The sequence below is a fragment of the Delphinapterus leucas genome, chromosome 2 (assembly GCF_059928025.1).
Source record: "Delphinapterus leucas isolate spDelLeu-1000000601 "Yukka" chromosome 2, BTC_Dleu_Yukka2, whole genome shotgun sequence".
NCBI lineage: Eukaryota > Metazoa > Chordata > Mammalia > Artiodactyla > Monodontidae > Delphinapterus > Delphinapterus leucas.
Genome location: NC_143130.1, coordinates 96261819 through 96275502, shown reverse-complemented (window position 1 = coordinate 96275502; position 13684 = coordinate 96261819). Strand labels below are relative to the sequence as shown.

At 49.8% G+C, this 13684-nt stretch overlaps 1 protein-coding gene across 3 annotated transcripts in view; it reads right to left on the bottom strand.

The window, feature by feature from the left end:
• The window catches only part of PLA2G4E (phospholipase A2 group IVE), a 45814-nt gene extending 43262 nt beyond the window's left edge, over nucleotides 1-2552 (bottom strand). The window contains exons 1-2 of one of the 3 annotated variants that reach the window (XM_089904874.1): nucleotides 2077-2552; nucleotides 1461-1538 (exon numbers count right to left, since the gene is read on the bottom strand). In XM_089904874.1, coding sequence (XP_089761000.1) covers nucleotides 1461-1538; nucleotides 2077-2172 — 174 coding nt within the window. In that variant the 5' untranslated portion in view covers nucleotides 2173-2552. The remainder of the gene's footprint in view (nucleotides 1-1460; nucleotides 1539-2076) is intronic. The other 2 variants (XM_030762724.2, XM_089904872.1) reach the window with 2 other exon arrangements.
• Between the last annotated feature and the right edge of the window lie 11132 nt (nucleotides 2553-13684).

The window sequence follows — 13684 nt, the reverse complement described above, 5'->3', positions numbered from 1 at the left end:
GCTGCAGACACACCTGGCTCCAGCCTCCTCCCTCGCCTCGGTCCCTGGGGCTGGACTTGCCAGAACTCCATTTCCCCCGAAAACTCCTCAGGACAGGGGCATCTTGCCAGCTCATATGGAAAAGAGCTTGACTGTCAGCACTGGCTATTGTGCAATCCAATATTACCCCTTCCCAAACCCTCACTTTAGAGATAGGACTTTGGCGGGGAAGTTGGGAATACAATTCCTTACCCTCCTCTAGTGCGCTGGGCTCTGCTCTACCTGGGGTTGCTGCATCTGTTCTCAACTACCGCCCCCCGCCCCATCCCAGCCATACTCTGAGGAAGGCACTGTTATCCTGCTTTGCAGAGGAGAAGACCGAGGTTAGAGAGCTTGCATCTCACATGGGGTCACGCAGCCCAGAAGGGGCGGGGCCAGGACTCAGACGCAGATCCACCTGACTGCAGGGCAGAGCCCTCTCCATCCACCTGGAGGCTGGCTCTCTCCGTGAATTAACCAACTCAGTTAAAAGCTTGCTCCAGGTCATGCACTAGACTAGTTAATAGCAGAAGCAGGAGTAAAACCCTCAGCTCCCATTTTGGGGCTGTCCTCACACCCCAAGAAACTAGCTATCATCACAAATTAGAAGAATATTTAGTTACAGATGGGCTCCCAGGGCCTGGCTCCCAGGTGCGGGTGAGGGTTGGGAGGAGGGTCTGACAACCCTGTTTCAGAAGTGGTTAGGGTCAGACATACCCTAACCACACCAGCGCGTGAGGTCTGGGTGCTGACGAGGGAGTACAACTCCCGGGGAGCCTGTGGGAACTCCCCTCCGCGGGGCTTCTCAGGGCAGGCCCGGCTGGCGATGCCACCTCCTCCCCCCTAGAGAGCTGGGTGTATCCATCAGTTCCCTGCAACACCCGTGTCAGAGCTCAGGCCAGCCTGGCGATAGCTTCCAGGAGGCAAGGGCCCTCCCTAAAAGGAGAGCATTGGATGGGAACTCTGTGGGATCCCAGAGCATTTCCCTGCTAGTCTGAGCAGCACCCCAGACCAGGGGTCACCTGGGAGGAGCCACTATGGCTGTTTTCCTTTTTATCTCCCAGGCTAGGTGAGAGGTCAGGGCAAGAAATCCCAGCTCTGAGTCATGGACCCTCCAGGACCTGAGAGGGATGGGCACAGCTCTCAATTGCTTCATTCCCGCTTCAAGGTAAGCTCTGTCCCTCTGTGGAGGTTCCTCCTTGCCCAAGCTCCAGGAGACTCAACGAGACAGGAGAGGCAGGAGCACGTGTGGACCAGAGGCTATCTCAGCCCCCTGAGGGCTGTGGAGGAACACAGCCCAGAAGGCGACGTCTATCCTGGCCCAGGCAGCGGGACACCAGGCACCATACAGCATGGGGTTTCCCTCCTGGGCTCCTTGGAGACTGAGCAGGGTCTCCACCTCCCACCCCAAAGGGACAAGACACTTTCAGGGCATCACTCACCTCACTCCATGATTTAGTGTGGTCCGGGGGAAGGTAAGGAGGAAGATGTTGCTGCTGACAGCCCTTGCCATGGCATGCCTACAGCAAATTGGAAGACAGAGACGATGGGAAAGCCGAGGCAGAGCTGGTCTAGAGCCCTGGAAACCTGACCCATGAACCTGGGGTGTCTCTGCAAGGCCGTGAGGGGCTGCATAGACCCAGGAGTCTAGACCACAGACCCAGGAGGGGTGCCTCGTGGCCAATGGAGACAGGTTGGCAATGCACAGATCCTCACCAGACACCACACCACACACTCTCCCAGCAGGCAGTTCAAGATGTCCACAAGGTAAATGCCTGCTCACCGTTAGGAGAGGCCAAATGTGACCCACCCCCGGTGCTGCTGGGCCCAGGATGTCCCTGAGCCACTCTATAGAGTCTTGTCAAGCCCATGGGTATCTGCAGCTGGGCCATCCACCCAGGAGCCCAGCCCCAACTGGGCCAGACTGTGTCCCCTGGTGCCGGGCAGGGGCTGCCCTAGCCGAGGTGCTCCACGTCTCTGGAGTCTGCAGTGCCCCCAGCCCTCCCTGAACCCATCTCCTGCTCTCAGCTGCGGACCCACCCAGCCCTGCTCCCTCACCTCCAAGGTGCAGGTGGCGGAGGGCCTGCCATCCTCCGCTTGGCTTGGGTGTGACGGGTAGTGGGAGGCTGAGGCAAGCATCTGCCTCTGGAGCATGGTGTAGCTCTGCCGCTGGGCAGCGAGATGGGGAACTTATACTCTTACTCAGAGCTCCGCCCTCTGGAAGACTCTTGGCAGTGTCTCGGATTCCCCGGGGAGGGGTTTAGGTAGGTAGACAGATGGCGTTCCTGGGCACAGGCCTCTTAGTATCAAGGGACCCTCAGGTCTTCAGATCCTGGAAATGCAGGGACAGCAGGGTCAGTGGTCTGCTGCCCCAAGAAGAATGACCAGGCTGTCCACTGCCCCAGAGAATGGCAGGAAGAGGCTGCTGGACCCTCATGACTTCAGGATTAGCCCAGCCATGATTTGGAAAAGCTGTCTCTACAGCTTGTCAAGGTCATGGCTCAGAGGTGCCCCTCTGGGGGATATGCCCTCCTTCCTAACTCTACTTAGCCCCATGGCTCAGTGCCCCAGGAGCTGTAGGCAGGGACCTCAGGAGAGGCAGGGACCACGACCAGGACTCAAAGTTAGAGGATGAAGAAGGAAAGTAATCGCCTGAATCCCTGGTGAGGAGAGAGTCAAGGGCTAGTGGTCCCTGCCCTCCCAGGCAGGTGGAGAAGGGGTGAGCCCAGCCCCTACCCGGGCTCAGAGATGCTCTTGCCCCCTGCAGCTGATCCCTATCTCTGTCCTCGTGGCTGACTCACTCCAGGGGTCTGGGGAGGCAGCTTTGCTTGCTCAGCTGCGCAGCTGGGAGCTTTGGGAATTTCCTGCCTGAGCTATTGCCTGGGGGCCCACAACCGGCTTTTCCGGCCCATGGATTAAAGTGATTTTATGAAACTAAGGGTGAGATCTGAATACAGGGCTGATTGGGCTTGAATGCAGGGATGGAACCTGGTCAGTGGTATCTGTGGGGCCTCTCCGTATGCCAGGTGGAGGACATCCCCACCCTGCTCCTCTCTGCTTGCCAGGCTCTCCAGACGGGGGATGGGGCCTTAGCTTGGACCCCTCCCAGCTTGCACCCTTCCCTGCCGCTGCCATGGCGCACTGCCAGGGACACAAACAGCATCCGCGCCCCTCGGTGGACTCTACCAAATTCAATTTAGTTCACAGCGCTTGGTGAGCACCTACTGCATACATGCTACTGAGAGAGGAAAGTCCAAGCTTGAAGCTGCTGACGGTCCAGCTGGGGAGCCAAATGCTTCCAACCCCTCAGAAGCTCGGAGGTCTGAGTCTCCTGTGGTAACGGGGGTATCCTAGAAGGAGCAATATAAACCCTTTACATTTGTAAAAATCTGTGGTTTGCAGACCTAATAACTGGCTACGGAGCACAGAAACGGGGAAATGAGTGTCAGCTGGGAAGGGAAAGAGTGGGCATGAGAAGGCTTCGTGGAAGAGGCAGCATCTGAATTGGGTCTTGCAGGAGAGACGGGATTGCAGTAGCTAACGATAGGTGAGAAGGGCATCATGGGAAGAAGGAACAGTAGGAAAAGGAATAAGGAGGCCAGAAAGCAGGCTATGCTCAGGTATGTAAGTGGGCTGGTATCAGAGTAGCGAGTTGTGTGGGAGGAGGTATGGGGGCGTGGAGAGTGGGACACCGAGGGTGGTGGAAGTTGGGCAGAGAGAAGGGAGGTTCTGTGAAGGAACAAATCTGGAAAGACATATTAGGCCCCCATAGTTGTGACCTTTAAAAGGCATGCTTTAGGGACTTCCCTGGTGGTCCAGTGGCTAAGACTCCACACTCCCAATGCAGGGGGCCCAGGTTCGATCCCTGGTCGGGGAACTAGATCCCTCATGCCGCAACTAAATAACCTGCACATGGCAAGGAAGATCCCGTGTGCTGCAACTAAGACCTGGAGCAGCCAGATAAATAAATAAATATTTTTAAAAATTAAAGAAAAACAAAAGGTGTGCTTTAAATTTGGACTTATTCTCTAGGCAATGGGGAGCCATCAATGGTTTTTGAGCAGGACAGTGACATGATCAGAGCTGAAATTTCAGAAGGCAATGGTGATTGATGTTGTAGACAACCCAGCCCACAGCACTACAATGTCCTGAATGTGATGTGGTGAGGCTATGGTGAGGGAAGGGGGACCCTCCCCCCAACGGAGGTGTCCACCTGGTACCCGTTCCCTCCACTCCCCCACCCTTCACCATCAAATGGGCCCAGGGCAAGCCCCAAACTCCAAAACATTCCTCAAAGCCTAGAACTTGATCCTCCTCTCACTGAAGGAGCCTAGCCACAAATACCCACCCTACCCCGCTCCATCCATCCTCAGCAGCCTATGAAAACTCTGGGTCTCCAATCCTTGTATTTCCTCATTGTGCATAAACCCCTCAAGAGCGGGGCCTCACTTTAGCTGAATGAAATCAGATTGAATAGGAAGCTAACAGGAGGTGGGATGGAAGCTTCTTCCTCCAGACCCTCTACACAGCCTCTGACCCAGGTGGGAGCTGGTGCAACAGCAAACAGAGTGGACTCACCTGCCAGCATTTACTGCCTGGCTCTGAGCTGACAGGGTGCAGTCGGGAAGGAAACAACAAAGAATTTGTGATCTAGTGAGGGGAGCAGAGAGGGCTGAGTTAAGTGGTGAATTGTCTAGTGTGGACTGTAAGCAGGGCAGGAGGGGACAGAGGCCTTGGTGGTGGGAGCTGTGGGAGTGGGCTGGGAAGGTGGGGAGTGCCAGGCATAAGGTAACGTCCAACTATGGGGTGACGGGAGCCTAACCCCCTCCTCTGATCCAGTGTGTCTCTGAATGAACACACAATTAAAGCTACAACAGTATTCTTGGTACACAACTGATGCTCCAGATCAATGCCCCTGCCCCCAGAGCTCCTTCATGCAGAAATTCTGAAGCCATCTCCGCACAAAGTGGAGGGGACTTGGTTTCTTTCTACCCACCGCCCTTTCCTCCCTAATGAGCAGAAAGCCTGAGATCTCCCCAGAGCCCCCCAACCTGCTCTTCTGAGCCTCCACCTCTGACTGTGTCCGGGGGTCTTGTTAACTGGCTCCCATTTATCAGGGTGACCAGGAGCTGCCTTCACCAGCCGCCTCTTGGTCTTAGGTAACCCAGCATTGGAAAGTACATTTCTCCCAGTGGTTCAGCTGACATCACTCCCAGGAGAACCAGCAAGGATGAATTCTTCACCTTTCCTCTTTCAAGATGCCTCGGGTGCCTGTCCCTTCCGTCCCACCCCAGCAGCAGCATCTGACTCTCAGCCTCTTGCCTCTCACGAGTTTTTGCCCCACACACCTGGCTGGCCAGTGAGCTTCGTAACCACGCCCTCAACCTGTCATTCTCCTGCGCAACACATCTAATGCTTTTCCATTCTTGCCAACAAATTCTGGATTCCAATACCTTCCAAGCAGAGCCCAGAAACAGCCCTATGTACACATGAAATTTCATTATACAATGAAGGAAGTATTTCAAATCAGTGATGAAACGATGGACTATTCATTACTGGAAAAAGTATTATAGCTTACCATTTGGAATAATATAAAGTTAGTTATAAAGTTAAAATGAACTTCATAACCACACAAAAATAAATTCCAGACAGATTAAATATCTAAACGTTAAAATAACACTATAGAAGGTTTAAAATAAAATGTTAGAGAATGATGAGGAAGAGGAGGATTTTCCTAAACAAGGTATAAAACCTAGAAACCAATAGGGAAATGCTGCCAGAATTTTTTTTTTAATTAAAAAAAAAAATTTACTTATTTTTGGCTACATTTGTTCTTTGTTGCTGCGCACAGGCTTTCTCTAGTTGTGGCGAGCAGGGGCCACTCCTTGCTGTGGTGCGCAGACCTCTCACCATGGCAGCCTCTCTTGTGGAGCATGGGCTCTAGGCGCATAGGCCTCAGTAGCTGTGGCTCACGGGCTCAGTAGTTGTGGCACACGGGCCTAGTTGCTCCTTGGCATGGGGGATCTTCCTGGACCAGGGATCGAACCCATGTCCCCTGCATTGGCAGGCAGATTCTTAACCACTGCGCTACCAGGGAAGTCCCTGTTGCCAGATTTAAATACATAGAAAGGGACTTCCCTGGTGGTGCAGTGTCCACCTGCCAATGCAGGGGACACACTTCGATCCCTGGTCTGGGAAGATCCCACATGCCATGGAGCAACTAGGCCTGTGCACCACAACTACTGAGCCTGCACTCTAGAGCCCTCGAGCCACAACTAGTGAAGCCCATGCACTGCAACTACTGAAGCCCACACGCCTAGATCCTGTGCTCCGCAACAAGAGAAGCCACTGCAATAAGAAGCCCGCGCACCGCAACGAAGAGTAGCCCCTGCTCACTGCAACTAGAGAAAGCCCACTTGCAGCAACAAAGACCCAACACAGCCAAAGACAAAACAAAACAAACAAACAAAAAACAGAAATGTAAAACTGGGGTAAAGCAAAAGATGCCATAAGCACCATTCTACCTCCAAAACTTATCCCAAATTCCTTCCTCTTAATAAATATCTGTGGATAACAAACCACTCTTAAAAAATAACAGTAAAGAGTAGAGTCTTACCCTGCCTGATACTAAAATAAACTACAAAGTCACACTAACACAAGCAGTAGGGTGTTGGTGCGAGAATAGGACCAATGGAACAAAGTAGAGGGGGCAGAGATAGACCCCGATATTTAAGGGAACTTAACATATGAGAAAATTGGCACCGCAAATCAATAGAAAATGAACAGATTGTTTAAGAGGTGACATGGTCACGAGTGGCTCAGTGTATAATGTAAAATAAAACAGCATCCTCACCTGTCCCCATATAAAAAGATGGGCTGTAAATGGGGTGAACATAAGAAAGGGAGAACTATGAAGTTGGCAGAAGATAACATAGGAGAGTCTATTTGTGGTCTTGGGGACGAGGATTTCTTAAACATCATTTTGAATCCACAAACCACAAGGAAAAAAATTTCTAAATTTGATTACATAAGAATTAAGGGTTTCTGTCAACTAAGAACACAGAGAAACTGTTAATAGACAGCCGACAGAATAACAGAAGACATTCGCACCGCATTTGCAAATCACAAAAGGATTAATGTCTAGTATATAGGAAGAATTTTTACATACTCCACAAGAAAAAGACAGCCATGCCAACACAAAAGTGAACCAAAGATTTGAACCTGCAATATATAGGAGGGGAAACCCAAAAAACTAACAAGCATTTGAGGAGACGCTCAAAATCATTGGTAATCAGAGAAATTAAAACCAAAATGAAATTTCACTGCAGCTATTAAATTGGAAAGCACTGAGAAAGTTGAATAAAGATTGCCTTTCTTCAGGGAGAGAATGGGAAAGGATTTGTGGGTTCAGGGAAGTAACAATCAAGAAGACAAACTCGGGGTAACAATCAAGAAGACAAACTCGGGGCTCATGGGCACCAAGGGTGATAACAGGCCATGTCCTCGGCCCTCTGCACTCAAGTGAAATTATTTTCCCTCCTGCTTTACTCCAGAGTCACTGCCACTGCTCCAGCCTGAGTCATCATCTCCCTCATCTCAGCTATGGCATTAGCCTAACTGGTCTTCCTGCTTGCACTTTTGCCTTGTTATAAGCCATTCTCTACAGAATCTCCTAAAAACATAACTAGATTATTCGACAGCCCCGGTTAGAACCCTCCCATAGCTTCTGGTGGCTTTTACTTCTTGTCATGGCTTCTCACATTCTACTCCTTCCCTTGAACACAGTTCAGCTTGTGAAGTGGAGATGCTGCTTTATTTCACCCTATATAGTGAGCCACTTGTAGCCATGTCATCTATTAAACAGTGTGTTCTTTTCCTATTGATCCGTGGTGCCAATTTTATCATATATTAAGTTTCCTTAAATATCAGGGTCTGTCTCATGGCCCTCCATGCCCTGAACGTGGTAAATCCTTTTCCACATCAGGGATTTTTGCACTTGCCTCTCCCTTGCCCGAAGTCCTTGACTTTCTGCTCTGTGCATAGCTGGCTCTTTCTTCTCTCTCATGGCTCTGCTCAAGCGTCATTTTCTCCAGCAGGCCTGCCCTGACCACCCTTTATAACATGTATGCCTTTCAACCACTTACTTGCTTCCGTGTTTCTCTGGTTATTAATTAAGTTAAATTAGATCAAATCTAACTTAATATATCATATATTGATTTATCATGTTCATCTTTTTGCCTCGTTCCACCAGACCGTAACCCTTTTCAGGGCAGGAACATTGCTGGTCTTGTTCATCAACTGGAAACACCTAACGCCCATCAGTAAGAAGACGGTTAGTTATGGCACATTCACCACTGGACCATCACACAGATGCCGACAGGAACAGAGTGGCTACCATCTATTGAATGTTTACAAAGTGATGGGGACTATTCTTCATATCTTGTATTACCTGTGAAGTAGATACTATTATGATCTCATTTTAAAGAATAATTGAGACATGGAGAGGGTAAGCCACTTCCTCAGAGTCACCATAGTAAGTGACAGGGCTGTGATGCAAATCAGTCTGTCCCAGAACTTCTGGCTTTAACCCTCATACACTCAGCCTTTTGCGAGATGCTACTGCCCTGGAAAATCAAGATTCTCCATTATGTTTTTTAAATGTCTCTTTATGTTCCTGTGTTCATTGATAAAGCTCAATTTCCTAAAACAAACATATAATGAGTAACACAGACATAGAAAACAAACTTATGATTCCCTTAAAGGGAAAAGGGGGTAGGGGAGGATAAATTAGGAGTTTGGGGTTAGTAGATGCAAACTATTACATACAGAATGGATAAACAACAAGGTCCTGCTGTATAGCACAGGGAACTATACTCAATATCCTGTAATAGACCATAATGGAAAAGAATATGAAAAAGAATGTATATATAAGTATAACTGAATCACTTTGCTGTACGTCAGAAACTAACACAACATTGTAAATCAACTATACTTCAATTAAAAACCATACAGTGAGCAAACACAGTTTTGACAACATAAAGTAAAGCAAATATTATGCCCTCCAAGTAACAGGAGATTAAAAAAAAATCAACCATTGAAGTTAATATGTCAAGATGTCTCAGAACTTCTGGTCAACAGATTAGACATGACCATTTCATGATGACAAGATATAAAATAAGGATAAATATGGGCTTCCAGTGGCATGGGTGGCGCAGTGGTTGAGAGTCTGCCTGCCAATGCAGGGGACACGGGTTCGTGCCCCGGTCCAGAAAGATCCCACATGCCGCGGAGCAGCTGGGCCCGTGAGCCATGGCCGCTGAGCCTGCGTGTCCGGAGCCTGTGCTCCGCAACGGGAGAGGCCACAACAGTGAGAGGCCCGTGTACCGCAAAAAAAAAAAAAAAAAGGATAAATATGACAAGAAAGGCTCTTCATTCCAACGTAGGTAGTATTTATGTTCCTAATGTTGTCAACAGATCCTGCCCTTCTTTATCTTTATAAGCAGATGTTAAAGTCCTACTCAGTGCTTTGTATTCTCAAAGCACTTGTGTCCATAGCTCAACATTTCTCAATCTTGTGAGGTTTCTGCTACTAAAACTTGTGCCTCTGGTTTCAACTGGATGATAGGTTTTATCGTCCTGACTCTCTCTCACACGTAGCAAGACTGCCTGGAGCTTTCTGTACACTGAGTTTGCTCTTTGTCACCAGTCACCTCTGTGAGGATGACATTGTCCAGTTAGTTCAAGGTCTAGATGTTGAAGTTTCACAGACCTGGATTTGAACACTTGTTCTGCCACATGTTAGCTGCATGAACTTGGGTAAGTTTATCCCTCTAAGCCTGAGTTTCTCCATCTGAAAAGTGGGAAGCAAAATAATTCCTACCTCATAGGGTGGTTGTGAAGACTAAACGAGATAAAGTCATAGCACATGGCCGGCCCTTAGTTAGCGATGGATTCAATACAAGTGCTATGATCCACAGTACGGCAACCTCAGACACCAAGATGTCATCTGCCCAAGGAGCTCACAACATACGTTGGGTGAGACAGGAAGGTCATACAAATGGTCTCAGGATGATCATGCCACATATGAGGAGAGGTGTAAAAATATGCTGCTTGGGGATCACAGCCACCCAGGGCTGGGAAAGTCAGAAGAGGCTGCCTGGAATAGGAAAAACTTGAACTTGCCCTCGAAGGAAGGATAAGGACTCAGGAAAGAGCATTTCTGTCAGGTGAAACAGCATGAGCAAAGGTATGAAGACTCAGAAAGGATATTAAATAAGGTACCAGATGTCAAGTGTAAGAATCATGATGATTCTTCTGTTGGCAGTGGTGACTCATGAGCAGAGAATATTTAAGAACGAGAGCAAATCCTACTCCTACAGGCAGAACAGGTGGCCATCGGCACTGTGTGGTTTGGGTGAGCTGGAAGGCAGGCATGCCTCCTTCATCAGCCCAGGGTGGCTCCTTGGTGCAAGCCGTGGCCTGCAAAAGCCCCCTGATAAATAAATGCCTCCCCCTCTTCACCAGCCGGGAGTGGCCACTGGTCTCGTCCTACCCAAATGCCCTGCAGTCTCCCAGGGCCCCCAGTTCCATGCAGACTCTGTCTCAGCTTCTCTAGCTGTCACTCTGGGCCTGAGGGGATGGTACTCAGGAAGGATAAACATGCATGTCTGTGGAGGAGGAGGAGGAATCCGGAGCAGGGCCTGTGAGCGTCAGAGGGAGACGATGGGAAGCAAGGTTGCAGGCTCCATTCGTTTCTTCATGGCGTCTGGTCACCTGGCCAGAGCAGAGTCCCATCCATCTGTGTTTAGGTCAGGCTAAGTCTACACAGGCAGACACTGCCTTTCTGTCTGGTCACTTTACAGAGATGGAAGGGCTTCCTGCTGGCCTCAAGGCCGGATATGGGCAGAGACCAGGTAGGGCAGGAGTCACCTGGCCATGGAGCCCGCAGGGCGCCAAGTGCCAGCCGCAGGTGGCATTGCTCAGTGGAGGAGACAGCTGATGTGACACAGGTGGAGAACATTCACTGAACACTCAGGAAGTGCCCTGCACCGGCTCTAATTCTGGACAGACTGACTCTGAACAGAGATTTCTTGTATGTAAGGAACTCTTTGGTGAGTCTCTCCTGGCAATCAAAGACTTAACAAAGAGTTAAAAAAAAAAAAAAAGGATGAAATGTGAACATTTTAACCTGTGTGGTTTTGTTTTATGTTTTTGTCCCTGCAATCCTTTTGGTCCTTTCTTCCCTCAAACTGGCCCCTGGCCTCTGCTGCCCTGAGGAAGGAGACAGTCTTCAAAATACAAAGAGAAACAGAAGATAAATCTTGGCTTCTAAATTTCTCTAGGCCTCAGTTTTCCTGTAAATAACAGATATGGAAAAATACATAGGCAGTCATTTATCCTTGCCCCACCTCCACCCTCCGACAGCTGGCGTAACAGCAAGAAACTCTTGGGATCCAGAGCGGAGAGCACGTCTGACCTCTGGGAGATGCAGCCTCACAGATGTGCCCTTTGGCTCCCAGAGAGTAGAGGGAAGAGGCCCGGGCAGACTCATGGAAACTCCGCAAGGCTGCCTGAGGGGCCCTGGAAGTTAGAGCTGTGGGCCTGTGGGCGATGGTGGGGCTGAGTGAACCAACAGTGAGAACTGCTGGGCTGGGGTTGCTGGAGCCTGAGGACCCAGCTCGGTAAAAGCCACATGAGGGCATCTTGGCGGACGGCCCAGTAGAATGATTGCACTTTTGGCAAACTCATCATTTGGTGAATTGACTTATTTTTTTCACTTTAAAAATCAACTTTACTGAGGTATAATTTAACACAATAAAGTATATCCATTTGATGGGTTTTGACAACTACATACAAATGTGCAACCACTGCCACAATCAAGACGGAGATCATTTCCTTCGCTCCCAAAATTTGCCTCATAGCCCTTTTGGTCAATGCTTCCACTTCTCCCTGGGCCTCAGGGAATCAGTGATCTGCTTTCTGTTGCTGCCAATTAGATGGGTCTTTTCTAGAGCTTCACGTAAGTGTCATACTGTTCAATCTTTTGTGGTGACTTCTTTCGTTTGGTGTAAAGTTTTTGAGATTTATCTACGTTGTTGTATGAGTTCTTTCTTTTTCACTGCTGTGTAGTTTTCCACTGTAAAAATTACAATTTGTTTATTCATTTGTCAGTTAAAGGTGTTTCCAATTTTCAGCAATTATGAATAAAGCTGTTATGAATACACACATACAGGTGTTTGCGTAAATATGAGTCTTCATTGCTCTTGGGAAAATAACTACGACTGGAATGACTAGGTCTGATTGATTTTTACCTAGTGACCCAGAGCTAGTGTGATGTCACATCTGGGATCACCTGACAATCCCAGCCTCCTGTCCTCGGCACTTCTCCACTCTCCCTGGGGGTAGGAAGATGAGTTGTAGTGGTTCAGACGGGAAACCCATGGTGACTCAGGCCAGGGTGAGTGGCAGGGATGGAGAGAAGTGATGGGATTCAAGACGTATTTCGGGGGACTTCCCTGGTGGTGCGGTGCTTAAGAATACGCCTGCCAATGCAGGGGACACGGGTTCAAGCCCTGGTCTGGGAAGATTCCACATGCTGCGGAGCAACTAAGCCCATGCACCACAACTACTGAACCTGCACTCTAGAGCCCACAAGCTACAACTACTGAGCCCACGTGCCACAACTACTGAAGCCCCTGCGCCCTCGAACCCACACACTGCAACTACTGAAGGCCACGCGCCTAGAGCCCATGCTCTGCAAAAAGAGAAGCCACTGCAATGAGAAGTCTGCTCACTGCAACGAAGAGTAGCCCCCGCTCGCCGCAACTAGAGAAAGCCCGTGCGCAGCAACGAAGACCCAACGTAGCCAAAAAAAAAAAAAAAAGACGAATTTTGGGATAGAACCATCACAGTATGATGGTTTAGATATGGAGGGCGGGGCAGAAGATGTCCAGTGGGCTTCCGTAACCTGAGGTGAAAAGATGTAATGCACAAGGGGTGGTCCCGAGGGAAATCCATCAAGTACAAAAGTAGAGGGCAGAAGGGGAGAGACTGGGGAACTGAGCTTTGAGCTGGGCCTGAAATGTGGGCCAGGCTAGGAAAGGCAGCAGGAAGGGAGGGCATTCCAGGAAGGGAAGCAGCAGAATCCAGGTGAAGGGGTGGGAATGAGCTTGCCTTACACCATGTAGGCGGCACAGAGTAGGGCGAGTCCCGCCAGGAGGGAAGGGTGGGCGCCGGGCCATAGGGTGGGCAGCTGGGGTGGGGTCCGATTTCGTCAGGCCTCTGGAGCCAGGCAGAGGTATCAGCCTTGATGTCAGAGATAATGGGAAGCCGCGTGGGCGCTGAGGCCTGCAGTCAGCCACCTGTCACTCAGCGTTCCAGGTGTGCACCAGAGGCTGCAAAGACACCAACAAGCAGCCACAAAGCTTGTGCTTCCTGAAGATATTTACTGACAACCCACTCTGATAAAAGTATGGGTCGTTTATAGACAAAGTCTCTTGGCTTCCTTGGTTTCTTCCAACCTCATTGGCGATTCCTTCTCAGTCTTCTTTGGTGGCTCTTCTGTCTCCACCAGGCGTCTAGAAGGTGGGGAGCAGAAGGGCATAGGCTTCTGCTTCTTCCCTTCTGTCCGCCCCACCCCCACCCCCATTTTTGGGAGACCTCATCC